Raw genomic sequence first — 27,734 nt, 5'->3', positions numbered from 1 at the left:
CAAAATATCTCTCGAGAGACTTCTAAACGTGTTTTCCGAAAATATGAATGAAAAATCTAACTTCGTGCTACTAATACAATCACTCATATATAGAAAACAAAGTAGAAGTAAAAGACACTTTAAAAACTTGAAAATAGGTCGTTCTAAGTTCAACGAATCATTCGAATAAATATCTCAAAAGATGTGAGTGAAGACGGTGTGGTTTTAACCTATTTTATAGAGAAAACTCGGTCAAAACGATTCTTGTATTAGGATTAGGAACACCAACTCATTATATCATCAATTAACACTGGAATCTTGCACAATCTGTTACAACATAAGTTGTAACGTTTCTAGAAAATAATTGTAACGAGACTCAATTTTATCTGAAATTATATTTCACGATTGTTTAACTATTTTGTCAACATTAAATTGTCAATTAATGTAACAACACACATATTAACGATGGTTTTTAAATCTAATTTCACGTGTATTTCACTCATTAAAAATACAATATTTATTCGTTTCCTAATTAAACTCTCTACAGATTATAGTCCTTTAGTCTTCCTAATTTATTACATTAATAGCTTTTATTCGTTTTCTCTTGTGAATGTAACGCAAAATAATGATATATATGGTCTAAGCTTCCCAGAATAAAGAGTTCACGATAGCTCCCAGAATGTCACAGGGATACGAATTATGCGTATTAAAACGGGCAAGAAATGTTTTAAGACACGCATATATACTTTTAAGAAATAACGATAGAAATTAAATACGAACACTAAATAAGGAACATGTCAAAATAATTGTAGGAAGTGTTGTACACCATTGACCGTGACATTTTAAAAACATAAATCAAACAAAATAAATAGTTTTGGGATGATTATGAAGTTATTCTAAAATATTTAATTAGCGTGTTTCGAATGCAAGTGGGTCCCACACTGCGATCATCAGTAGCCACGTGTGAGTGATAAACCAAATAGTAAGATAAAGGTCAATTTGGTGATTTCATGGTAGACTTGGCAGTGTCGGATTGGATAATTTTAACTTTGGCCTTTTTGGGCGCTGCTCAAGTCAAAGTGTCAAAGACTAAGGAAAATGCAGTGCTCAAGAGATCGTCTTACACGTGTCATCATCGGACGGTCCAACGAAAAAATTAGTATAGTTTCCTTTTTTTGTAAAGAAACCGTTGGGCTGCGAGGATATAAAATGAAACCGAAAGACTACACTTCGCTGTGCTCTTCCTTTCTGTATTTCTCTCTGTTTTGATATCTCTCTACATCGCGTTTCCCTGTTCCTTTCGTCGTCGCTGATCTCGAAACTCTTCGATTCGATTCCTTCGTCGCCGAGATGTTTGTGAAGAAGCTAGTTGAGAAAGCAACTATAAAGAAGGTAATTCTCTTTTCTTTTCGTTTCTTTCTTTCTTTCGAGTCAGATCTTCTTTATGCCTTTTTTTCGTTTTCGAAATTGTGAAAGTATTATTATATTATTATTTAGCAGCGGATCCGACGCTTTTATGTTATATATATATTATATACACCTATCGATTATTTGAATTTTTGTCACTAATGTATTGAATTCAAAATACGAGCACCGATTTTTTTCTTCCTTTCTCTCGTGAACACTGGTGTGTACTATTTTATCTTTAATTTCGATTGTCAGTTTCAGTACATGTTATGTCTGATAGAGTTATATACATGTATATCGCTTTTTATGTGACAGAGTGTTTAATGTCTGTATTTTACAATTAAATGGGATGGGAATTCGATTTTTTTTTTTTAAAGATGTGAATTTTTATTTATTTATTTTTCTGAGGAAGGTATGCGAAATCTGATCCTATAGGAGATGTTCAGGTTGATGTTGTTAAAGTGACTGAAATCTTATCAATTACACAAATTTTTTTATTTATAATTATGTGGTAGTAAATACTAAATAGAACTTTCCAATTAATACTTAATTTTAGATTTTTTTTGCTTATTAAAGAAATCTAGTAATGAAGTTATGACACGTATATTCCAATAAATAAGTAAAAAAAACATTAATGAATCATACACAGTTTTTCAAATGACATTATGACGTTAACATATACAAAATAATAATAAAAATACTTTGACTATTTTTGAACTCTTATGGAATTAAATATTATTGATTACACTCATGCGTTCATCTGATTTTCTTTCACCACCTATTTAACTATAATAAAAGAGATTTGCTTTCGTTCTTTTTTTCCTTGTGCCTTCGAGTCGTGGAATATATACTTCCTAATAAATGTCGTTTACACAATTTGACATGAATTATGACAAACCAACAAAAGAGAAGAATAAAAAAAATGGGATGTGGTGTTAGGTGCGATTTGTTCCTATCATCAAGCTTATTTAATAATGATATGGTCAAAATTTTCATTACTCTGATGTTCTGAAAATGCGGAAAAATTTAGGACACCAAGGATTTTCTTAAAAATATTTTTCTTCGATGACGTACGCGAATGGTTTGGTTCAACAAATACAAGAGTCAAAATCCAAGATGTCCACGTGGTGAACTTGGTGGCCCCAAACCAAACATGTGTTTGTGTTTGGGCGGTCGTATTTAATGAGGATAATGCTATTTTAATCTGAACTTTCTGTTTCTATATTATATTGAAGTTGGACCTATATGAAGTCATGGAAGAAACTTGTTTGCCTGAAACTATAATAAACAGCAATGAAAAGAAAGATATTTTTATTCAGTATATATAATAACAATTTTTTTACTAAAAGATGTTACAGTTACACTGTTGTCTTGGTCAAATATTTAAGGAAATTTGGCATACAACCTACTATTACTGTTTGGCGGTCATGTTTATGTTATAGTTTTGCTGACATACATAACATATATATATATATATATATATATATATATATATATATATACACACACACACACACTGTAGGGTAGTAGTGGTACTAGTGAAGGAAGTTCTAGTCATGTGAAAGGCAGTGACGTAGAGCCAACGCTAGTGTACCATCATGGAATTCCATGTGGCTCTTCAATCTCTGCCTATGATCCCATTCAAAGAATACTTGCCTTGTCCACCAAGTAAGTTCATCAACTATACTCTTTTAATTTCTTGACCAGTTAATGTGGTTGATCTCTGTTACTGTTCTTCGTGGTAATGATTACAGTGATGGCCGGATCAAATTATATGGAATAGATAACAACGTTGAAGCTCTGCTTGAACCTAAAGAACCAAGCCCAACCAAGTTTCTTCATGTAAGTTATTACTTGGTGTTACTATCACATGTGTTGCTGATATGTTGGATATTGTACTAATCATTAAGAGGGTGTTTTGCCGATCGTCAGTTTTTAAATAATCAAGGATTCCTTGTAAATGTGACCTCCAACAACAACATCCAGGCAAGTCTTTTTTTTTTTTATTTCCCTTCTTCTCAGAAAAATGTTTATTGAAGTCTTATTACTTCCAAATTTTTACAGGTATGGGACATAGAGAAGAAGATGTTGTGTGACGTGTACGCATTTCAACATGAGATAACCGCTTTTACAGTAATACAACAAAGTTTCTTTATGTAAGACATGTACACTAATGTATATAAGAAATGTGAATCTCACCAGAAGATAGTCACATCACTTTCAACTATGTTTCTTTTATTATTTCCTAATTTCTCAGGTACGTTGGAGACGCTGCTGGTAATTTTTCGGTTTTGAAACTCAAGAAAGAACCATGGCGTTTAGTACCAACAACTTACACCATACCGTTTGCAACTTCCCATGGTAAAGGCACGCAAAAATCGTTACATGACTTGAAGTGTGTTTGATGTGCTCATTTTATTTGCTTTCCTCTCATTATATTCAGGGAATTTAAGTGAAGTTTCTTCCGAGAATAATGCCGTTGCACATATATTGCCTCAACCGATGGCTGAGAGCAAAAGGTACTGTAGTTTTGGGTATAGTTAAAGAATAAAAAACGTGAATCTTTGCCTAAAAGAAAACCCTATTTTCTTCTGGCTTGTTGTTTCACTTCAGAGTTCTGATCATATTCGAAGATGGTTTGATAACACTGTGGTGTATCCGAGAAAGCAGACCGATGTTCACGACCGGTGGACATTTGTTGCAAACGCTTCACCACGAAGCGATGAAGGTGACATCAGCATGTTGGGCGTGCCGGTTCGGCACTAAACTTGTACTCGGTTACAGCAACGGAGAGATCTTCATTTGGGGTATCCCGAATTCAAAGACCGGAACAACTCTCACCCAAAACACACTGATATCCAAACTCAACGTCGGATATAAGCTCAACAAAACCCCTGTGTCGTTGTTGAAATGGTCTTACGGAGATGACAAGGCAAGTCGGCTCTACACCGCCGGTGCTTCCAACTCTCACTCCGATAACTTGTCACAGGTGGTTTTGTTGAACGATCAGACTGAATCTCGAATGATAAAACTCGGCCTTCATATGCCTGAGCCTTGTGTTGACATGGAGATCATAACGGGTCAACAAGACTATTTCATTCTGGTCGGAAAGTCGGGGCGTGTCTATGGCTACGATGATAATGCGATCGAGAAGTACCTTATCCATTGCCAATCCAGGGGTCATCCATCGCTTCCCAAGGAGGTCATGGTGAAGATACCGTTTTTCGATTCAAGCGTTACCGTCTCCAAATTGGTGACCAATAATAAGTGTTTGGAGTTACCAGATGAGGTAGGCCAAGAACAAGCTCATTGTAAAAGTAACACAAAAGCCTTACATAATTTTTGTGTTTTGCAATTTTATATTTATTAGGAGTATGTTAAGGTGGTAAAAGAACTCCCATGCATGTTCTCATTGGAGGCTAAGACAAATGATGTACCGAATCATTTTAATGGATTTTCGAGGGTCAGAAACTTATACATTACCGGGCATGCCAGCGGAGCCATAACCTTTTGGGATGTTTCCACACCAGCTTTCATTCCTATTCTTGCTTTAAAGCAACAGGCAATACTTTTTTTATTTGCTTGTTCCTTTGCTATCATTTTCAATCAAACTGTATATTCATATGTCTAATGGCTTTTTGCAGAGTGAAGAAGATCACTCGTTGAGTGGCATAGCGGTCACAGCATTGTTTTTCGATGCCAACTCTTGGCTTCTTGTTTCGGGGGACCAGAGTGGAATGGTAATTAGAAAATTCCCTTGTTTATGCACTTGGGTTCGGTTTTTTATGAAATAATTTGACTGTGCAGGTTCGTATATATAAACTAAAACCAGACCAATATGCCACAGACAACAGTTTCTTATCCTTTCAAGGTTGTGATCCCGTTCCAAATACTGAGACTTTTCCGAGCAAGTTCAATGTATCATGACGTTTTGAAGCTTAAAATATTTCTTAGCAGGAAGTTCGAAGAAAGGACAGAGTCACATTGTTGATAGCATCAAACTTTTAAAGATTAATGGAGCTATACTCTGCATGAATATAAGCCATGGTTCGAGGCGCCTTTCTGTTGGGTCTGATCAAGGATATGTGAGCATAATTCTTCCTTTTTTTTTATTCTTTCTTTTTATTGGTCCTAACAAACATGGTTTATTTTAACAAATAATCAGGTTTCAGTCATCGATTTAGAGGGTCCTTCGATATTGTATCAACAGCGCATCGAGAGCGAATTATCCACAGGAATCGTCTCTCTTCAGTATCAGAGCTGTAGTCTTCTACATGGTTTCGAGAAGAATTGTATAGCTGTTGTGACCAAGGATTCGTCAGTTTTAGCTCTCGATAGTGACACGGGAGAAAAACTTAACGCTGTCGGCATTCAACCGAAGAAGCCTTACAAAGCTTTGTTCATGCATATTTTGAGTACAAGCCCTCTTGCTTGCCCTACACTTCTCATCTGTAAAGATTAATATATCATAAATAAATGTGACATAATTTTGAAACTTTGCTTGGTTAACAGATGGGAATGATCATGAATCCGAGAACGGCACGTCAAAGCAACCGTTACTTTTGCTTTGTTCTGAGAAAGCATTGTATTTGTATTCCTTCACGCATGTCGTTCAGGTGATTTTTCTGAATTTCTCATTTAATATCAGAGGGAGTCGGAGCTGATATTTATATATAATTATTTACAGGGTGTTAAGAAGGTCATCAGCAAGAAAAAGTTTCAATCTTCGTGTTTTTGGGCCTCCACTTTCTGTTCTTCCTCTGGCGTTGCTCTCATACTCCTGTTTACCACTGGAAGGATTGAAATAAGGTGTCGGTTTTTTTTATTATTATTATTTAAATTTTACAACCTAATCTTTGAACATACCACATGATAGGTTTTGTGTCCCTGAACACTTTGTTCTCTTCTTTCCAGGTCATTGCCAGAGCTGAGCATGTTGAAGGAGACTTTTATTAGAGGTTTTTCTTATTCTACTCCAAAACCGAAGTCGTTATCAACCACTTCAATAAGCTCCTCGTCAGAGGGAGATATTATCATAGTAAGGCTTCATGATCTTCTTGTTGAAGTGTTTTATATTAAGTTTTTTTCTTCTTCCTTGGTGGACAAAGTTGTTAACTTTTCTTTTATTCTTGACATGTGAAAGGTGAACGAAGATCAGGAAATATTTGTCGTTTCGGTTTTGTCCCACAAGAAGCTCTTCAGGTCTGATAAATCTGAATCCAACATACTTATCTAACCTATACAAACAGTTCTTCTACATTACACAAGGTTACAAGTACATTGTCTCAATTCAATCTAGGCTTTTGGATTCTTCTACACAAATATACCGAAAAGATATCACGGTTTCACAGGAGGGTCTCGTATCTGCAGGACCAGCCATTCCCAAGGAAAAGAAGAAGGTAACAATGAATTAACTTAACATGTTACTGTACATTTGTTTAAAAACTAACATGATCTCTCTGAACTTGGTTTCAGGGCTTATTTAGCTCAGTCATCAAAGACATAACCGGCAACAAATCAAAGCCCGTCCCTGACCCCATTGAGACAGAAGATTCTAAGCTAAGCTTTCAAGAACTCGAAACAATTTTTTCAACCGCTAACTTCCCAGCTCACGCAGAGATTCCAACAGAAAACAAGGCTGTAGATCACAAGGAGGTTGAGTTGGACATAGGTAGTTTGGCTTCTTACTTGAGATGATCTAGAATTACTCAAAGCGTGTCTTTGTATGCTTACATAACACGATACTTCTGTCTTGAAGACGATATCGACATTGATTCCGTGGCTGAGAAACCCAACGAAAAAACCAAGGAACCGAATATGCTGTCTGCTATAAACACACAGTCTCAAAACTTGGCCAACAAATTTCAGGGCTTGATAAAAGGTCAGTTTGTTGTGGGATTTTAAGGATCGGCTTAGGCTTTCCTGTGACTAAATTTTGTTCCAATAATTCACAGGTAAAATTAGACAAATGAAGACCAAGAGTGAAAAGAAAGCAACCAAGGAAGAAGAGGAGCAAGAAGAGAAGGCTGTCGCGGTTGATCAAATCAAGAAGAGATACGGGTTTTCCACGAGCAATGTAAGTATACTATTTTCCATAAATGAAAAAGAACATTGGAAATTTTAAGAACTCGTGATTCTTTTACGATGTTTACTGCCAGATCGTGATTAAAACCGTAATTATTTTCAAGCAGGAAACAAGCGCTGCTAAATTAGCAGAGAGCAAGCTGCAAGAAAATGTGACCAAACTGGAGGTACCAATTAAAATGTCTTTTGATTTCACGCAATTGAAAGTAACCAAATTTGTTGATCCGTTTTTTGTTTGATTTTGGACAGGGTATCAATTTGAGGGCTACACAGATGCAAGACACAGCAAAATCGTTCTCAGCCTTGGCCAAGCAAATGCTCCGAACTGAACAGGATCGGCAAGGCTCATAATCAAATACTTCTTAATTTTTTTGTGTTCTTTCCAATTCTTTTCCATAAACCACAAGCTTTTATACATGTACATTTCCAAACTTTGAAGAAAGATAACAATAAATATAAAAAAATATTGCAGTGTGCCGTTTTCACATCATCTTTTTGGAAGTATTAAGCTCCCAAAAAAAAAAAAAACCAGCTTTGTACATAAAACAAAGTAAGAGTGAGCAGAAAACCTATTTCTGACTCATCGACTTGACCAAATGAGTGAATATACGGTCACACATAGCTTCCCTGTTGCTTGTGGTCAGCGAGAATAGAGTTGCCCCGGGGTGACTCTTCAGTGTAGCAACTGAACAAACAATGCATTGCAGGCTCGGAGAACAAACAGACTTCGAACTTAAATCAATCGAAACAGGGAAAACGAAAGAAAATTAATACCTGCGGGTATGTCTTTCCCCGATACTGGAATCGGTACAGTGGCCAAAATCGAGATATTCGATTCCAAGATGCTGAGAATGGCGGGGAAAAACGACGGACTGTACAACTCCATTTTACCAACTTCGTCGATGATGAACAGGTTTGTGTCTTTCTTCGCCTAAGAAGTAAGAACACACACAAATGATGACGATTTAACACTAATGCTCGTGGGTACGATTAACCTTTATACTTGTTTTTCCCACGTAACTAAACATAAACTTTACACATTCTCTAATTCCTTCTGCTTCTACTCTCTTAAAAAAATAAAAAATCTTAGAACAATTTCGCAAACCAATCGATACCTGCAATTCAGGGAGTGCCAAAGACTCGAAGGACTCCAAGTCCACTTTGAACCTTCCCACACTTGGCCAATTCAAGCATTCTGGCCTGGTAATGACAGCAAAAAGAAAGTCATTGACTTTGAGTCAAGAACAAAGACATGTATGTATGTATGTACGTATATACCTAGGAGCAGAAGTGGAAGCAAGTGTAGCTGTACGGGAGTCCAAGGTTACAACTTGGAAACCAACCCTTTGCCCTTTTTCTCTAATCTCACCTGTCAACTCACCTTCACGATTATTGATGAATGACTGGAATAAGTAATAAGTAATTAAGTAGAAGGTATATACACACATACGAGTATAGAAACCCTGAAGCTTGAGTGAGAGATTGGAGGCCGATAACCTCTCAAACACTTTTATGATCAACGTAGTTTTACCCACGCCCTGTTTGTTCATATACTCATTAATAACGCATTTATATTATGTGTATAATAATAATATACATGATAAGAGTAATCAGATAAAGACTTACAGGAGGCCCTGTCACCAGAAAGCATTTTCCGGCCATCTCTCTCTGTTCTAATCTCGTTTGTCCACAACACAGATGTGAGAGAAGTTAACAAAAACCTTTAAAACGAAACCTTTTTTTTAGCAAATGGCCCTGAACGGTTTTAAAAGTTACATTTTAGTCCTTGAATCAATCAGTCGAGTCCAACTATTTATTTTTGTAGTTGAATTGAATGCCTTCTGGTCAATGCAATGGATACAAGTATGTTCATCTAACTTGTGACAATAAAAAAATGACTTAAAATTAACTTATGTGTGAATGTGATAATACATCTAATTAGATTTACGACGGAATGGTGACGAAAATGGTAGCGGCCGCATTCGACCGCTTCAGGCCTGAAAAAAATGCGGTCGGATGCGGTCTAATACAGCCCTCTGCAAAACCTACAAAGAAGGTATTTTAGAACAAAACACTAAACGCACGTAGAAAACGAAATTTTGACTCATCCAACTTATAAATCGAATTTAACGTGTTTCACACCGAGTTTCTAGAATTTTTCTCTTTATTTGGACAAAGCAAGAATTGATACACACTACTTGCGAGTATATCAAAGGTAGTTTGTAGCAAGCTCACAAGGTCCATCTTTATATAAATGGATTAAACAATGTTTTGAGTGGCCATTTTATAAGAATCCTCAAGTATGATGATAGCAAACTTGTTTCGAGTGTTTCAGACCAAAAGGATACATTTAACGACCATGGACTTTTGTCCCTCAACCAGGTTCGTCGGGAAAATGCATATTTAAATGAACAATGATGTCAAAGAGCCGAACGAGTTGAGAAGTTTTTTTGTGGATTCATAGCAGATAGTATGAAGAGGTTGCTGTTAGAGACATTTAAGCTTCTTTGCTTATTTATTCATCCTAGTGATCCAACATTCACTTTATTTTTTCCTTTCCTTTTCTTATAAATATGTAACTTATGAAAAACACACAGCCCTTTCTAATTTTTAGTACTATCAGAATATTCTCCCTTCAAAAACGGTAGTGCTTCTCCGGAAAAAAAAAACATGGCAGTAATAGTATGCAATGCCTTTATGCACAATTTGTAAGTTGGGATATCATTCATCCTAGTCTGAAAATAAGGAAATAAAGCAGGAGATTTTGGGCAAGTGATGATTGAGATATGAGACTATTTCAATGTAATTTCAAAGTCGAAAGTATTCGTGTCAGACTTCAAAAAACACGTATTCGTGTCAGACTTCAAAAAACAACGATAGAATCTTATTCCACGCAGAAAAGGAAAATAAAAATAATAATTGTACACTAGAATTTTGAAAAGCATCTGACCAAGAGAAAATATCTTCTCTAATGATATCCACATTCATTTCTCGACAACGTCTTGCGTGGAAAAGAACCTGACGCATAATAGCATTATGCTAAAATTCCAAACGATCGGTCCCAAAAAAGTACAAATAAAAAGCTGACAATCAAATCAACCAAGAAAATATCTCTTTAACATGCAACTCCCAAAATACAAATTAACGGGGTCAAAGTGGATTACATATAATTAGCAACCGTATTAATGTTGTGCTAGCCAATTAATGAAATAAGGAAAGAAAAAGATCATCAGAGGCAGTAAAATATAACACACTACTAAATCATTGAGAGAGTTGTAAGTACAGAAGAAGAATCATATGGGAATCAGACTGAAGCACAAGACGCTTATAAACAGAAACCAATTCCATATGATCCATTTTTTGGAGCCTAACCTAAAACAGTACAGACAGTGATAAAAATGACCAAAATATATAGCGAGAACTCTTCGTCATATCTTCAAAAGAGCAAAATAAAAATAAAAAACAGAGATCTCAAAGAGCGAGTTATATTGTTCTTCCACTTCTAAAGCAAGCTAAACAAACTGCTCACTAATTTCTTCTCCTTTATCTCTTCTGTCTTTAGTCAATCAGTCTCCATTCTCTACTCGTCATCATCCTCGTCATCGTCGTCCTAAGAGAAGTGCAGAGCAAAATCTCAATACAAGAGTCCAAATCCATATTCATGTACGACAAAAAGTTTAATCAAAATTACTGAAACTGAAACCAAACAGACCTCGCCACTCTCTTCACCGTCTTCGTCCTCGTCATTCACCTCTGACTTGGACTTGTCGGATTCATCCTCGTCCGCTCCATTATCTCCATCGGCCTGTATCAATGTTCGTCATCACTATTTATTTCAATACATTTAAGACATCTGATAATCGATTATAAAAAATAAAATAAAAAACTAACTACCAGACGCTTTTCATAGGCAGCCATGGTTTTCGTGTAATCAGCCTTCCTTTTATTCGCTCTCGCAACAAAAGGAGCTTTCTCCTGGAATTAATTCATCATAACAGAAATAAATTCGTTACCAAGCGAAAGCACAAAATTATACACAGAGAATTAAGCAGAATTATAAACAGAAATCAATATAGAAAAGAAAAAACAAAAGGTAGAGAGACTTACAGCCTCAGACAAGGATTTCCATTTGGCACCACCAGCTTTGCCGACCTGATTGAAAAAGGAGACATCAACAAACCAAGAGTTTTATGCGCGCAGGTAAGGAATCTTAAGGATTCGTTTCAGATTCGCTTACAGCCGCAACGGACTTGTTGTTTGGATGTTCCTTCTTGTATTTCTCCCTAAACTCTTCCCTGTAGAACAAATGACCGTAAGATCGAAAGAAATGAATGTACGACCAGATTCAGAAACAAAACGAAAGAAGGCGTGAAGAACTCGTACATGAAAACGAAGAAAGCACTCGCAGGCCTCTTCGGCTTGTTCGGATCTTTTCCTGCTTTCTTCGTCGGCTTCTTCCCGGCTCCACCGGCTTTCGCCTTCAGCCTAAAGAATTTCACAACAAAAAAAATATATACAAAATTAGCTACAGCTCGAGAAACACAGATCTGCAGTCCTCAGGAGGAACACGAAGAAGGAGAACAAGACTTACTTGGAATCGGTCCTCCTCGGAGCAGGCTCTGATTTACCTCCTTTCATGGCGAAACCTACAAAGAAACTGCTCGAAGCGGTGAGAAATGGTCGAAATCGCGGCGACTCAGTGCGAGTTAGAGTTGGAAAGTCTCCGAGTTACCTTTTGAGAGGCTCTAGGGTTATAGAAGAACAAGATAAGGACAGAGAGAGATATGCCTTCGGTGCTTTGGTACAAGTGTGTGTATTTTGCGTGTGAGTGTGAGGGAAAAAAATCAATTTGGGATAAGAAAGAAGGAATTGTGGGAATAAATATTAATAGAAATTAAACCAACAAACCGCAAAACAAAATATTCGAAGTTCCTCCTGAATAAATCTAGTGGTTTTTTAGGCGGTAGATTAATAAATAAATAAAAATTAAATAAAATGGTTATGCGTTCTACTATTTAATAGCTAAAGTTATGTATTAAATATAAACTAAAATTTATAACTTAATTAGCTAAATAAATGTAAAATTTGTTTTATTTAATAATAAAAAACGGGACTATTCATGAAAAATAGATCATTTTGACCATTTAAATTTCAGTAAACTAAATTAATCAAGATTTAATTTTGAAAATAAAATAAAATTCGTCATTACAAAAAAAAAAAATACACGAAATGGTTCATTTGTATTAATAATTATTACCAACGTTTAGTCTGGATCATGGCACCGGAGTTAAAGATGGCTATAACCAAAAAATGGGATTTCTATTTTGCAGAAAATTGAGATTCTAGAAACTGTAAAGAAATGGTATCGGAAATTTCAAACCCATTATTTACGAGATCCAAAATTTTCAAACCCATATTTTATGGTTCTACGAGTCCTATATTATATTTTCTTTTTATGTGGTTAATTTCTTCAAAAACAAATGTTTGTTGTTAATGCTAGTGTCAACGGCTACTTAACATTAATAAAAATATACATTATTATTTCAATTTCTTATAATTTTCCTGTCATTTTGAATTTTTATTATTAAGTTTCATTTGTTTATAATTATACTATTTATATTTTTTGTGTATACAGTTTAAATTTTCTTAAACTGTACTTTCCTTATTTACTTGTTCATTTATAAAGTTTTAACTTTATTTCATTTGGATTTCTTATATAACATTAAATTAATTTTAAAGTAACATAACAAGTAAACAAATTAATGCAACTTAAAAAGATATTAAAATGGTATGTAATGAGACTACACGGAGATCTCAGTTCCGTCATGTTTCTCGTATGGTATCGAGACAAAAATCACACTAATATTTTCCAGATGGTAGTAATACTGGAATGCCGCAGAATCTCATATAGCTAGCTATAACCTGACCCAACAAAGTTCCATCTAACCGTTTGATTAATTTTCGAAAACTTCAATTTCCATTATATAATTTTTTTTTTTTTTAAGCTAGTGGAGATTGAACCCACGACCTCCACACAGGAATTATGAATAGACCATAAAATTTTGTTGAATCCCAAATTTTGAGTATTTTGATAACAAAACTTGTAGGCAAAATGTGTAGAAATTCTTCATCAAATCATATCGCATAACGATTGTAATGTCCGTTTTGAGCTGCCATATTTTTTATGATATCAAAACATAATCGTGCTTAATGAATTGGATGGTTTATTTAGATCTACATTTAGATTTACTTGGATTGACATGCTTGAGGTTCATACACTCGCCAATTAACTTTGTGGTAGCATGACGATGTTCTCCTTCTCCTTAACATATCACAGTTTTGCTCACGATCGATTTTCAAATAGGACAAGCATTTATGTTATTACAAAATCTTTATAAACATATGTAATTTTATGATAATTTAGTTATGAAACATACAATAATCTCACACGTAGAATATCTTCAATAAATGTACAATAATAAGCTTATTACAATAACTACCTCCATACTAATATATATACAATAATATCAAACTAACCTACAATTTCCTCAGAAACTTTTACCTTGAATTGGAAGGGGTTGCTAATTGCACGGTCGGTGATGCATAATAAAGGCTCATGTGCTAAAATACAATCTTTGAACCTTGAGTCTAGCAAGTGAATGAATATTCATCACCTCATAATGATTGAAAGTTCGAAACATTAAGCTCAAACACGATGATGGGCGTCAACGTTATTCACTCCCTCGTCATGTGTTCGCTACCTTGTTGTGCACCGGTGATAAAATAGGAATCAAACCTACAAGTGTGTATTCGATTCAATAGTATTCATCATCGGCCACCCATCATGGAACTTTTAATTGGGAGCTTGAAACTCATATTTTTACTAGACTATGTACCTATATATGCACCATCATTTGTGTTTGGATTTGATGCAAATGTGCTGAGAATCACTCACTATACAAACAAACATACAATCAAAGGCGGAGCCAGGTGGGGGCCAGGGTGGGCCAGTGCCCCCCCTCAATTTTTGAAAATTATTTTTTAGACCTAAATTTTTATATTTTTTTTATAATTTTATCTCTAAATTTTACTAATAATTATGTTTTTGACCCAAATTTGTAAGTTTTTTTCAATAATGCCCCTCCTCAAAAATATTTCTCAAATTTGCCCCCCCTTAATTGAAATCCTAGCTCCGCCACTGCATACAATGCTCAGACTCATCCAAACAAAGGATTTTTTTTTTCTTTTATTTTCATGTCCAGTCCTCAACTCCGAATAAGATTGCAGGCCAAGATCGTTACAAATATTTATCGGTAAAAGTGCCCCTTCAACTTCTTATTCAACAAGGATCATATGAGTGAAATGTGTAATCTGTAACTCAACGTAAAATGTTTGAATGAGAATCACATATCTCACTGGAGATGGTACTGAAATTTTCCAGAAAATCGCACTTTGAATATGGATTATTAAGCTCTCAGCTACCCTACCACTGTACTTTACAAATTGAAAAATGTTTGGTATATCTGCACCACAAAACCAAAGAACTAAAGTGAAACCGCTATGCAATTGCAAGTCCCTTAAAAAAATCAAATTTATATTTATTAAGTTTTGAAGATCTTATGACGATATATCATGATAAATTTATGATGATATCCTCATAAATCTTTGAGAAAATGGCGGCATAAATCACCAAACTCTTACAATAGTTGCAGTTCAGTACTCAATCTTTTTTTTTACGGCATAAATCACCAAACTATGGATATTGTTGCACCGTTACTCCGTAAAAATAATCAATGGCTGAGATTAAACGTAGCTCTAATGTTAACGTTAAACTGGGGTTTTATATTATATATATCAGTTAAAAGAACAAAATAAATAATGAAAGAAAACAAATAAATAACGAAACAAAACAATAAACAAATAACTCCCAAAATCCCTAAACGAAATCCCGCCTAAAATCAAATCAAAATCCCTAAACCATACAGACCGAGCTCCAAGAACCAAGAACGCGAATCAAAGATGGATGAAGATTTTGAATTCGAAGAGGAAGAGTACGGTGATGGGACCGGTGACGACGAAGAGGAAGCAGATGAGCTACATACACAGAACGCGAATCACCCTCAGCAATGGTGATCAGCTGTGAATGAAGTGTGTAACGACGTCGAAGGTGAAAATGAAGAGTCTGATGGGTTTCGGTCTAAGAGCGATCTTGAAAGCATCCACAGCGATGACGACAACCAGCCAAGGAAGATGGAGTATAACCCGCAATCGAACCAAACCAATTTCAAGTTCAAGTTAGGTATGTATTTCCCCTCGATTAGCCGTCTGAGATGTGTTTTACAAGAGGAGTTCATCAAGGTCGATAGGGAATTCAAGTATTTAAGCAATGATCAAACTAGGGTTCGAGCCGTATGTAAAGGGAGAGGGTGCAAATGGTTGTTGTATGCTAGGGTCCAGAAATCTGATAGCCGGTCTGTTCGAATTAACACACTGATTGATGAGCACGATTGTGGCATCGTCTTCGATAATAAACTCGTTAGAAGTTCTTGGCTAGCCCGTCACTTCTTGGATCAGTTTAGGGTGAACCCAAACCTTGATTATCAAACCTTCAAAGAACTAACATGTGCAGCAAAGTTCACCAACGTGGGCAAAGACAAGTTCTACCGAGCCAAGAAAAAGGCGAGACTAGCCTTAGAAGGATCAGTGAAAGACCAATATGCAATACTTGAAGACTATTGCAAGCAGGTGATGGCAACAAATCCCGGGTCCACAGCTCTACTGAAAACAAGTTTGGTGAATGGCAAAAGAGTGTTTGAACGAGTCTACATTTGTTTGGATGCTTGCAAAGAGGGATTCAACAAAGGTTGTAGACCTTTGCTTGGATTTGATGGTTGTTTTCTAAAAGGCTATTGTAAAGGAATTTTATTGGCTGCTGTGAGTGTAGATCCGAACAATTCTCTGTACCCGGTAGCGTATGCAGTAGTTGAGAATGAGAACACTGAGACTTGGACTTGGTTCATGAAACTTCTGAGTGAAGATTTGGGCGTACAGAACTCTATTGGTTTCACTGTGATAAGTGATAGACAGAAAGGCTTAGAGAGAGCTGAAGTCAGGTTCTGTGTTAGACATTTGCACGATAACTTCAAGAAGGAGCACAACGGATTAGAGTTGAAGCAAATGTTATGGGCATGTGCTAAAGCAACTACAGAGGCCTCGTTCAAACAGAGGATGAGTGAGCTTAAAGATGTGAACGTGAAGGCATATGACTGGCTTTTGCATAAGGATCCGAGACAGTGGAGTAGATCACATTTCAGAACCTCTGTGAAATGTGATACGCTTCTCAACAATCTATGTGAAAGTTTTAACTCCTCTATACTACCAGCAAGAGACAAGCCAATTATCACGTTGTTGGAGAAAATTAGATTCTGGCTCATGACCAGATTTGCTAAAAAGAGGACCGCGGCTCAGAGGTGGATTCATCCAGTTGGCTTCCAGATCATTAAAGTCCTTGAGAGTTGCAAGAATGTGGCGAGGTATTGTCAAGCGACTTTTGCTGGGAATGCAAGGTACCAGGTAATGTTTCTTGGTTCTGAAACATTTGTGGTAGATTTTAGAGCAAAATCGTGCACATGTAGGAGTTTTAACTTAACAGGTCTCCCATGTGGACATGCCTTAGCGTGTATTTGGGAGTCTGGATTAGACGTCAATGATTTTGTTGATGACTGGTATAATTATGAGGCTTATGTTGCTGCATACAAGGGTATCATAGAACCGATGACAAGTCTAGATAAATGGCCTGAACCTGGATTGAACCCGATTCTGCCACCACTTGACATTACTCTACCTGGACGACCTAAGAAGAAGCGAATTAAAAGCTATGATGAACCAGCTCCTGGCTTTCCTTATCCAGATCATGCCACAAAACTGTCAAGGAAGGGTCAACATAATCACTGCAGCAGATGTGGACAAGAAGGACATCATCGAAACAAATGCTCTAACCCCGCTTCTGTACAGGTATTTAGTGTTTCTAATTTAATGTTTCTAGTTGGAGTTATATGTTCTAACCAGATTCTGTTATGGTTGTTGACAGATGCAAGCATCAAAGAAAAAAAGAGGCAGACCTGCCAAGTCTAACCCAACCCCAGAGACAATTAAAAGAAGATAGAGACGGAATAAACAGCTTCAAAAATCAAAGGACACGGCTGCTTCTTCATCTCAAATTAACTCGGATACAGCGTTGTTTAGGCCTTAGTGTTTTGTGTGTTTAGAACAGCAGATGTTTAGGTTGTGTAGTTGACAGGTTTTTTGTGTGTAATTTGACAGGTTTTTTTGTGTAATTTGGCCCTGTTTTAATCAAAGATTCAACCTGTAACCTGTTTTATAACTTGTGTTGACCATGTAATTTGAATGAAGAATGAATGAGAATGAACTGAAGATTCAATCTGTTTTGGACGTGTAATATGACCCTGTAATTTGAATGAAGAATGAATGAGAATGAACTGAAGATTCAACCTGTTTTGGACGTGTAATATGACCCTGTAATTTGAACCTGTTTTGGAACATTTTTGTAACTTTTTTATAACCTGATTCGAATAACATAATCAGAATGAAGATTCAACCATTTTTGAATCACATAATCAAAGAATCGGTATTTCAACACAAGAAGTTTTCATTGCCAAGTCTGGAATTACAAACGTAAGGCATGGCCTCAAAACATTACAAGCCATATCCTCAAAACATTACACATCAGAACAGTTAAAAACATTACGCCGAGAGCATATCTAAACAAAGCCCTTTGACAAACAAAACTAAAACCTAAAGAGATCTCAAACCTAAAACACATCAGAGCAAGTAAATCACTCCTACACCGAGTACAATTACAACCAGAGCAACTTGAAGCTTGAAAATCCGACTTCGAAGTGCCGCAATCTCGACTTCTAACGAATTCTTGTTCCTGATCAAACCAGGAATAATTTGTTTGGACCGGGCACACATTTCTGGGTCTTTCCATCGAAAAAACGAGCACCCACCTTCTTCCTGAGAACGTTCATAGTAGTTACAAACACTAATTTACAAACTTCAAAGAAAGAAAAAAAAACGCTTACCTTTTTCTTCCAGCAAGCATAAAACCTCCGTCCAGGATTCAAGCTGGTCCACGATGCCCTAACACCCACCAGATCACCGCAATCGCATGTCTCTTCCATGGCTGAAGAAAACCAATAATTCGAGATCGCGATTTTCAGAGGAAAGAAGAACCAAGATTTAGAGCCCCAAACCAATATTTCGAGAAAATGATTCAAAATAATAAATGATTTGTTGGTGGTGGTAAAATAAATTGATAATAAATACACTAAATGAGTCAATGTACTAGTGGTTCAATGAAATAACCACGATTTGACGTGTGGAGTTCCGTCAAAAACTATTGTCAAATAGACTAACGATGCAACAATATCTATAGTTTGGTGATTTATGCCGTCAAAAAAAAAGATTGAGTACTGAACTGCAACTATTGTAAGAGTTTGGTGATTTATGCCGTCATTTTCTCTAAATCTTTTAACTCATAAACTTTGGGGAAAATAGAGTGAGACGCGCGTATCCACAGACAGAGCAAACAGTGAAAAAAAGGGATGTTGAAATCAGTGAGAAGTTTGGAAAACATTCGCATAGAAGTGAAAAATTGGTAGTGAAAAAATTTATAATGAAAGATTGTTCTAATCTTACTACTATCCAAAAGGTTGTTTGTATCTCAAGACTTCTGAATTCCCATCAATGTTTGGTTTCGTACAATCGAGACTGTTAAAATGCTTGGGCCGGGCCAGTTAGGGAGTTCAGACGACTTTCCCCCTTCAATTCCTGCGGCTCTCGCTTTCCATTTTTCCCTCCCAAATAACGGTATTTCCACACAAAAAATTCCCTCTCAATTTAACCTATTGGCCTTTCTGCTTGAAATCCCAACCACTTCACTTTTAATTTCGAAAAATCAGTAAACAAAAAGAAAATTCTCTATTTCTCTTATTGAAAAATTTCTTTTACAGTAGAAAACAAATCAGCGATAACGCCTTTGCATGATCTATAACTAAAGCATAATATTATAACCACTACCAAACTCCAAATTCTCATCTGTCTTTTAAGGTTTGATCTAAAAATGAAAATTCAAGTCACTAATCAATGAGATCAGAGAATATGTGCCTGCAAATCAATGCAACAGATATAATATATATAATCAGAAGCAATGAGATCAGAGAATATGAAAATATAACACTAGTGAATCATTGACAATTATAAGTACAGAAGAAGCGTCATATGGGAATCAGACTGGAGCACAAGACGCTTAGGCAGGTATCAGATTCCCTTTGATTTCTTTTTGAAGCCTAAATTCTAACCTACAACAGAAGAGACGGTAATAAAATGACAGAATATGGAGAGTATGCACTTCATCAATCTCTGTTTCTACTCATCGTCCTCATCATCATCGTCCTGAAAGAAGAAACACAGAGCAAAATCTCAACAAACAGGTGCAAATACATATTCACTAGGCGATCATAAATAATAATAGAAGACTAAACATAAATTCGTAAACTCAAAGTGAACAGACCTCGCCGCTCTCATCATCATCGTCCTCATCATTCACCTCCGACTTGGACTTGTCAGACTCATCTTCGTCCGCTCCATTATCTCCATCGGCCTGTCATTTATACATCATAACAAAAATAAAAACAAATTAATTGTCAGAATCTTATATGATTGAATGATTAATTTCAACTAAAAGCTAATAATTACCAGTCGCTTGTTGTAGGCCACCATGACTTTGTTGTACTCGGTCTTCCTTTTCTCTGCTTTTGCAATATAAGGAGCTTTCTCCTGGAGTTGCGATACAGAGTGTAATATGTTAACAAACGAGAGAACCAAGATTTAAGAGGAAATGATAGAATTATGAATATGAGACTTACAGCTTCAGACAAGGATTTCCATTTGTCACCACCAGCTTTACCGACCTGATTTCAAAAGGAGATATCAACAAACCAAAAGTTTTATGCGCGCAGGTAAGGAATCTTTAAGACTGATTTCAGATTCGCTTACAGCCGCAACAGACTTGTTGTTTGGATGTTCCTTCTTGTATTTCACCCGAAAATCTTCCCTGAAAAGAGAAACACGAAACCAGAAAACGATTATGAGATCGAGAGAAATGGATGGTAATACAGACACAGATCTGGAAAAAAAAAATAAGAAACAAAATTAGAAAAAAAAAAGGGTCACGAAATCGTACATGAAAACGAAGAAAGCACTCGCAGGCCTTTTCGGCTTGTTCGGATCCTTTGCTGCATTCTTCGCTGTCTTCTTTCCAGCTCCACCGGCTTTCGTCTTTAGCCTTTGGATTTCGTAACAAAAAGAATTAGAAACAGACTACAACACGAGAGATATCAGATCTAGGACTCTGGTCGAAGAGCGATAATCTCCTCTGAGAGAAAAATAATTAGGTGAACAAAACTTACTTCGTGTCGGTCCTTCTCGGAGCAGGCTTGGAATTACCTCCTTTCATGGCGAACCTGCAGAGAAAACCGCTCGAGCCGATGAAAAATGGTCGAAAATCGCAGCGACTCAGTACGAGACAGAGTTGAAAAGTCTCCGAGTTACCTTTAGAGATGCTCTAGGGTTTGAGAAGAAGGAGATAAGAAGAGCGAGAGATACGCCTTTGGGGTTGTTTGGTACAAGTGCGTGTATTTGTTGTGTGAGTGTGAGAGAAAAAAAGGAGAGAAATTAGGGATAAGAAGTGGTCGTGGAAATAAAAATTAAAATAAAAGAACCCCAAAAACAAAAGGAAAATTGAAATCCCGGGTTTAGGCGGGATTTCAAATCCTATTTGCCACCTCGTCGATCCGCGTGATGGGTTTGATTGGTCACTGAAGCTCTCACTCGGCTCCTTTGTGCTTCTTGTGTGTTTCTTCTCTTCCTTGCTGGCGGGAACGGTTGCCACGTGGACATCGAATGTGGAATATTGGAAGGGTGTAATTACGAGAAAGGGCTCAGGGGTTGGTTTTAACTTTTATGGGGTGTATAGTACAGAGTCGGTAGTTGGGGATTTTGCTGATGTACATGGTGACGGGTTTTGTATCAGGGCTACTTATGTACTTTCAATAAAACTGCTATTGATATCGTGGTGTGTATAAATCTATAAATTTGTTTTCTTTCAAACTTCAAACTCTTTTTTTTTTTTTTTTTTTTTTTTGCGAGTATAGGCTAATCATTATTAAAAGGATTGGAATTGAAAATTGAATGTAGCCATGTATACATGAGTTATTTGACCTCATAAATACTTAAATTTTTAGATTTTATACATTTTATATTATAAATTTTTTTCTACTACAAAAGTATTTAACATTACTTTTTAGTATCGTTGCTCTCATTTTGTTAAAATGACACGTGGAAAGTTATTGACGACATAAATGTTTTAACTTTTTAATTTTATAGACTTTTATACCACAACTTTTTTTCGAATAACAAAGTTTCAAGACGTAACGAATTTTGTAAGCCTTTTATTTTTTAGCAACTTAATATAAACTAATACAAATTATACACACCAGATTCCATAATTAAAAAATCAAATACCTTGAGCGCAAGTTTAAGACTCACATATGGTTCATTGAGAAAAAAAAAAAAAAAAAAAGACGTCATATATGTTGTTCTTCAGTTTAGAGCATCTTTAATGGTTTAGCTTAGGTTATTGCTTAGCTAAATAGTATTTTTGCCACATAGATTTTTTAGAGCTAAATAGTTAAGCAACTAACTTAAATTAGCCAATTTGCTTAGATTTGCTTAGCTAAATCAATAGCCAATATGCAAAACAATGGTTAAGCAACTAGCTAAACATTTTTGATATTTGCAAGCAAATCCTTACAATTCTTAAGCAAGAAACCATTAAAGATGCTCTTAGAAGGCTTATCGTCTTCTTTCGATTGAGGCTAAGCTTCGGTGCCCAACGTCACTGCTGCTTTCTTCACGGCTGCAACGACATCTCCACAAACAGATTCATTGATTCCGAGTTTACGTGTCGCTGAAGAGGAAGAGAAATAGAGAGGTGTGGCTGTCGTTGTCGTGTGGTTCCCGACACGTTCATCTTGGTCTCGCAGACACTCCTCCTGCTCTGTTTTTTTTTTCTTTTTTTTAATTAATTTTATTTAATGATTTTCTTAATTAATTTTTCTTTTCATTTGTGATTTTTATTTTTTACTCAATTTATTCGATTATGAGAGTCCACGTGGCATTTAACGGATAAATAGTAACGATGGTGCTAAATACTAACGTTATGTATTTTTGTCATCGAAAATAAGTTGTGGTCTAAAAGTGTATAAAATTCAAAGTTAAGGTATTTATGCCGCCAATAACCCTCCACGTGTCATTTTAACGGACTGAGAGTAATTGTTGTACTAAAAGGTAACGTTAGGTATTTTTGCCGCCAATACTCTTGGTTTGATCTGAATCATCCTTATCATCATCTTTGTCAATCTCGAGAAAATAAGTGCATGTTCTCATTTAATTTACTATTTTATCCTTTAGTAAATATTATAAGTGTGAATCAAATAGAACCATCCTCCAATTATTCCTCCTCGATACACAAGCTCACGAAAAATATTTTTACATTGTACTATTACGTTATGTTGGTAGAGGCGGCTTTGGATTGCTTTGGCTTCTCGATCCCTTCTAATGCCTCAACGACATCCTTCATCGAGGGGCGTTTTGTAGGACTCCCTTCTAAACACCTCAAGGCAATTTGTGCCATTTGTAATACCTCATTCGGGGGATATTGACCATCCATCTTCTTATCCATTATCTTACGCAACTTAGTCTTTGATCCCATTAATGGCCTAGTCCATTCTACAAGACTTTGTTGATCTTTCGGTCGGTTACGATCAAATGCTCTCAAGCCTGTGAGCATCTCAAGCAGAACTACTCCAAAGCTATACACATCACACTTTGAACTAAGACGGCCTATGCCAAAAAAATGAACAAAAGGTCAGTAGTGGATGATTAGGTTCAGTCAATGTTTTTTATTTACAATGTGGTCACATTTTTTTTGTTGATTTACCTGTGGCCATGTACTCAGGGGCAACATAGCCGTATGTGCCCATAACTCTGGTTGAGACGTCTGAATCTCCATCGGTCGGCCCCAATCTAGCTAGGCTTAAATCCGAGATTTTTGCATTATAGTTCTACGTGCGAAACAAATAAACACGCGTGCACACACACAACTGAATTAATCAAGATAATTTTAAAGAAACATCAATTAACCTACAAAAATTGATGAAAGAGGGTTGTCTTTTAACATTTTGTATGATAATTTTGTGTGTATTTTCATCTTATATTTTGTGCGCAACCCTTCCTCCCCCCTTAAGAAAATCAAAATACATTAATAGCATATGAAATATGAGTTTTTACCCTTTACTCAACTTCCCGGCTCCGTCATTTCCAACCGATGTAATAATTTTGACAACTAAAAAAGATTTTGGCATCTCATTTATATAAAAATAAATGGTAAGCAGTTATTATTGAGATAAGGATATATATACCACATCAAGGAGGATATTCGAGGCCTTGAAATCTCTATGTATGATATTGTTCTCCGAAGAGTGAAGAAAAGCCAGCCCTCGAGCTGCGTCTATTGCTATTTGGAGCCTCGTGCTCCACTGTAGCGGTTCGGCATACATATTTCCTAATCCAACAACAATTAAAAGAATCTCGAATAAGATAATCAGTATTTCTAACATAGAAAAACAACATAATTGAATGAATTTGGTGTATTAGCCCATATATACCTACAAAAAGACGGCTTTCTAAGCTACGATTCTGCATCGATTCATACACAAGAGACATCATCTTGTTCTCGCAACAGTACCCTAAAAGCTTCACCAAATTCGGATGCGATAACTTGCCAAGAAAGTTAGCTTCCGTCTGCAATTTTTTTTAAGTTTTGTCAAATCGAATAAATAAAAAGCAATTGTTTCCGTCCACGATCTTTTTCAAGTTTTGAAAAATGGAAAGAAAAAAAAAATAATAAATAAACCCAAAAAACCAGACGTCCTTGACCATTTCATTTAATAATTTTAAACTAAAAAAACTAGTTTTAGTCACATGTCGCCTTTATATGATATAAACTTTTAAATATCTCATATGTTACATGTTTATTATTAAATTATCTACTATATATTATTAACATGAAAAATGTATACCTTAGTTACCATTTTAGTTAATTTATTGTTTTTTATTAACCTTAATGACTATGTACAAATAGAGAGTATCATACCATGTACATTAAGAATAGAGTCAAGCTTTTATGAATAATTGAGCTAATTAATATAAATCCCTTAGTAAAAATATCAATTAATAGATCAAATGGTTTAACAATTGTGATAATATTAATTGTTTTTTTTGTCAATTTTGATGTCCAGATATAAACACGGTACTCTTTCTACTATATCCTTGATATTAACTAAGGCCTTTCATGGTATACTTCGGGAAGTCCTAATACATTAATAGACTTATGACGGGGATCATTAATAGAATAACTCCCATTCTTGATTCGGATGACTCAAAGAATAGAATATAAGAGCCGTAGGATAGTCGATTCTTGGTATCATGTTAATCGCCTCGCAAAAAAAAAAAAAGATGTTAAGCTATGAATTTTAAAAAGTAAAAAAAAAAAAAAAAAAGTTGAGACTCACAACAACATAATCATTTAGATCATATGATTTTGTGGCCTTTGCAATAAGAATGACCTAAAGTAGAAGCTTTCTTTACCTTACTTGTATTCTTGACTGCTTGTAATATACTTGAAAACGTATTACAATTATGAATGAAATCAGTTGTCTAAAACTTAAGGTTTTTGAATAATATTTTCCGGATAATATTTTTTTTAAGGACTTGTTTAGTCTCAAGGGCTTTATTAGTTAGTTGATTGCATAGTAAGAATATAAAATACCTGCCCTTCCTCAATCTCGCTATTGAGCAACTTGACGGTGACCATAATTCCGGCACCGGGCTTGGATGGAGCGAGAGTCTTCTCGTTGAGCCATCCTTTGAAGACGTTTTCGAAAATGCCATCGCCGATAATGGGCTCGTGCCTGAAATTTTTAGTCGCCAACTTAATCTCCGATAAGGTGAACACTTTCAGCTTCGGAACCTCCTCTTCCCAATTACTCCCCCGGCTCATTGATGTCGTTGCCACGGTCTCGTTGTACTCGCTACTCGATGTCACTGCAAAATAAAAACACAAAAAAACAAATAAATTATTCATTATTGAAGATCTCTAGTAAACTAGCTAGATTTTCTTTTAAAAAAAAAAATTACGTAAGTACCATTTTGTGTAGTAGAAGGAGCCAAAGGAGTTCCTAAGCATAGACCCATGGATGATGATATACTTATTTGGAGGATTGAAGAAAATTACGGATGTGGTGTTATTGGAGAATAAAGGGTTTAATATAATGAGGAATGGCTTTGCGTGGTCTATACTCTGTATTTTAATTATTATTTTTTTTTTTTAAACAATTTGTTCTTTTGCTACAAGATTTTTGAGGATGGGGACATAGGATTATTGACTATTATTTCTACGAAGAAGTCAGTGGATGTTTTCTAAAGGTCTTGCATTTATTTGAGTTTCATCATGCCTTTATTTCCAAGAAGTTGCCTTTATTTATGCGAACATTTAAAATAAAATAAAGGGAAAATAACACATTTATACCCTGTGTTTTAGTGAAATGTCGAGTTTAACCTTCGGTTTTCAAAAATGTCGAGTTCATACCCTCTGTTTAACTAAAATGACGAAATTATACCATCTGTTTAACTAAAATGACGAAATTATACCCTGAAATAGACAACAGTGTCACAAATATTCTTTTTATTGACTTTTCATTGACGTTGACTATAATATTTATAATATAAACACCAATTATCTTTATTCATTCGCGCCATATATGTAATTTATTTAAAAATTAAAAAATAAACAACAGTCTCTTAATCGTGAAGAACACAGAAAGAGGCAATGGGTAAACATCGATAGTTGATAGTCATCAAAATTGCATATTCGAACAGAGAATCCAAGATTTAGAGTTACAATTCGAACACGGAATGAAGTCATTTCTTAGGCGGTATGAGTTTTATTATTTAATTTCAATTTAAAGCTATTTTTATTTCAAAATTGATAATTTGAAAATTAGGGTACCGATTTAAACTTGATTCGGTTTTTCTTATATAAGAGTTAATATCAATGAAAGGGAGATTTGTGACGCTGTTATTCATTTCAAGGTATAATTTCGTCATTTTAGTTAAACAGATGGTATGAACTCGACATTTTTGAAAACTGAGGGTTAAACTCGACATTTCACTAAAACACAGGGTATAAATGTGTTATTTTCCCTAAAATAAATCAATTTTAGATTGACCAGTACAGTCTACAGTGGTTAACGAATTATAGTAGGTAAGACTTGATCGTTTTAGCATTACCTAAAGTCTAAAGAGACGTATGATTTTTCAACTGTATAGAAATATAAATATGGCATATTATTATTGCATATAAAGTTTTAATTTTCTAATTTGAAAACCGTTTCCATTTTCTTAGTCGTGTGTTTAACTTAAGTTCCTTGGTCTAACCTTTTTTTTCGTTACTTTCTTTTCACATGTATCATTGATTAAGTCAAACGAATTCATACAAAAATAACCAAAAAATCAACCAAAGTTATCCTCCAACTAGTCACGTTCCACAAACCAAAACATAATCACTCAATCCTGAACTATAACTTTAGAATCCGATAATAATAAGAGAAAATAGCTGCAAAACGACCCAATGTTTACGGGTTATAACATTTAAATACCTATTTTTTAAAAGTTACACTAACGGAGGAACAAATTCTTGACATTGGATATTTTTCTCGCAACTTATATAGAATGAGTACTTAAATATTACAACTCTTAAACGTTGGATCCTTTTGTCGTTATTTTCTCTTATAATAATTATAATAATAAAAAAAACAATATAACTTTAGAAATAATATTTTTTTAATTAATAAAATTTAGCATTGAATTGCTTTGGTTTCTCACTCATTGCTATCAACGTTTTCTATTTTTTATTTTTTTATATTTTTTTTATGCTCTTTTATTTTAAACCTGAACTCAGAAATTTCAAGTTTGGTGAATGATCATTTCAAAACAAAATGTTTGATCGGCCTTTTGCTTGGCTCAGGCAAGACGTTTACAAGAGATGCCACTGAGCCAGA

At 35.3% G+C, this 27,734-nt stretch overlaps 6 protein-coding genes across 9 annotated transcripts; 2 read left to right on the top strand and 4 right to left on the bottom strand.

The window, feature by feature from the left end:
* Positions 1–1,211: 1,211 nt before the first annotated feature.
* Positions 1,212–7,859, top strand: DAW1 (Transducin/WD40 repeat-like superfamily protein). Of its 2 annotated transcripts, none has more exons than XM_089611877.1 (23): positions 1,212–1,371; positions 2,909–3,054; positions 3,141–3,228; positions 3,319–3,372; positions 3,451–3,542; positions 3,644–3,747; positions 3,830–3,905; positions 4,000–4,675; positions 4,757–4,948; positions 5,031–5,126; positions 5,194–5,257; positions 5,344–5,471; positions 5,552–5,801; positions 5,899–6,002; positions 6,074–6,195; positions 6,301–6,424; positions 6,530–6,588; positions 6,686–6,785; positions 6,862–7,057; positions 7,145–7,267; positions 7,341–7,462; positions 7,578–7,637; positions 7,720–7,859. In XM_089611877.1, the coding sequence occupies exons 1-23, from the start codon at positions 1,330–1,332 to the stop codon at positions 7,819–7,821; spliced, it is 3,120 nt and encodes a 1,039-aa protein (XP_089468003.1). In that variant the 5' UTR covers positions 1,212–1,329; the 3' UTR covers positions 7,822–7,859. The 2 variants fall into 2 exon arrangements, with proteins under 2 accessions (XP_089468003.1, XP_089468002.1); XM_089611876.1 differs by having other exon boundaries at positions 5,341–5,471.
* An 83-nt stretch (positions 7,860–7,942) lies between these two features.
* LOC149399859 (uncharacterized) lies at positions 7,943–9,264 on the bottom strand. 2 transcript variants are annotated; one of them, XM_089611878.1, is made up of 6 exons: positions 9,097–9,264; positions 8,921–9,008; positions 8,749–8,851; positions 8,586–8,670; positions 8,245–8,401; positions 7,943–8,155 (listed from the first exon to the last, which is right to left on the bottom strand). In XM_089611878.1, the coding sequence occupies exons 1-6, from the start codon at positions 9,130–9,132 to the stop codon at positions 8,040–8,042; spliced, it is 585 nt and encodes a 194-aa protein (XP_089468004.1). In that variant the 5' UTR covers positions 9,133–9,264; the 3' UTR covers positions 7,943–8,039. The 2 variants fall into 2 exon arrangements, with proteins under 2 accessions (XP_089468004.1, XP_089468005.1); XM_089611879.1 differs by having other exon boundaries at positions 8,749–8,839; positions 9,097–9,254.
* A 1,440-nt stretch (positions 9,265–10,704) lies between these two features.
* LOC149399858 (HMG1/2-like protein) lies at positions 10,705–12,341 on the bottom strand. 2 transcript variants are annotated; one of them, XM_089610279.1, is made up of 8 exons: positions 12,203–12,341; positions 12,062–12,127; positions 11,854–11,955; positions 11,708–11,765; positions 11,578–11,622; positions 11,365–11,445; positions 11,183–11,275; positions 10,705–11,080 (listed from the first exon to the last, which is right to left on the bottom strand). In XM_089610279.1, the coding sequence occupies exons 2-8, from the start codon at positions 12,106–12,108 to the stop codon at positions 11,051–11,053; spliced, it is 456 nt and encodes a 151-aa protein (XP_089466405.1). In that variant the 5' UTR covers positions 12,109–12,127; positions 12,203–12,341; the 3' UTR covers positions 10,705–11,050. The 2 variants fall into 2 exon arrangements, with proteins under 2 accessions (XP_089466405.1, XP_089466406.1); XM_089610280.1 differs by having other exon boundaries at positions 12,062–12,116; positions 12,203–12,333.
* Positions 12,342–15,489: 3,148 nt separating this feature from the next.
* Positions 15,490–17,635, top strand: LOC149399857 (uncharacterized). Its single transcript, XM_089610357.1, has 3 exons — positions 15,490–15,599; positions 15,696–17,484; positions 17,561–17,635. Exons 1-3 carry the CDS (start codon positions 15,490–15,492, stop codon positions 17,633–17,635), a joined length of 1,974 nt encoding a protein of 657 aa, XP_089466483.1.
* A 2,073-nt stretch (positions 17,636–19,708) lies between these two features.
* On the bottom strand, positions 19,709–21,293 carry LOC149399856 (high mobility group B protein 3-like). Its single transcript, XM_089610281.1, has 8 exons — positions 21,106–21,293; positions 20,964–21,017; positions 20,738–20,839; positions 20,551–20,608; positions 20,421–20,465; positions 20,251–20,331; positions 20,066–20,155; positions 19,709–19,947 (listed from the first exon to the last, which is right to left on the bottom strand). The coding sequence occupies exons 2-8, from the start codon at positions 21,008–21,010 to the stop codon at positions 19,921–19,923; spliced, it is 450 nt and encodes a 149-aa protein (XP_089466407.1). The 5' UTR covers positions 21,011–21,017; positions 21,106–21,293; the 3' UTR covers positions 19,709–19,920.
* A 1,682-nt stretch (positions 21,294–22,975) lies between these two features.
* On the bottom strand, positions 22,976–25,920 carry LOC149399855 (putative serine/threonine-protein kinase PIX13). Its single transcript, XM_089612043.1, has 6 exons — positions 25,821–25,920; positions 25,445–25,719; positions 24,282–24,417; positions 24,036–24,178; positions 23,555–23,678; positions 22,976–23,457 (listed from the first exon to the last, which is right to left on the bottom strand). The coding sequence occupies exons 1-6, from the start codon at positions 25,867–25,869 to the stop codon at positions 23,117–23,119; spliced, it is 1,068 nt and encodes a 355-aa protein (XP_089468169.1). The 5' UTR covers positions 25,870–25,920; the 3' UTR covers positions 22,976–23,116.
* Between the last annotated feature and the right edge of the window lie 1,814 nt (positions 25,921–27,734).

The sequence above is a fragment of the Urtica dioica genome, chromosome 4 (genome assembly GCF_054948205.1).
Source record: "Urtica dioica subsp. dioica isolate 48M chromosome 4, U.dioica_male_clone48M_v1_H2, whole genome shotgun sequence".
Taxonomy (NCBI): domain Eukaryota; kingdom Viridiplantae; phylum Streptophyta; class Magnoliopsida; order Rosales; family Urticaceae; genus Urtica; species Urtica dioica.
Note: the sequence above shows the minus strand (reverse complement) of the source record. Positions and strands in the feature narration are given on the sequence as shown.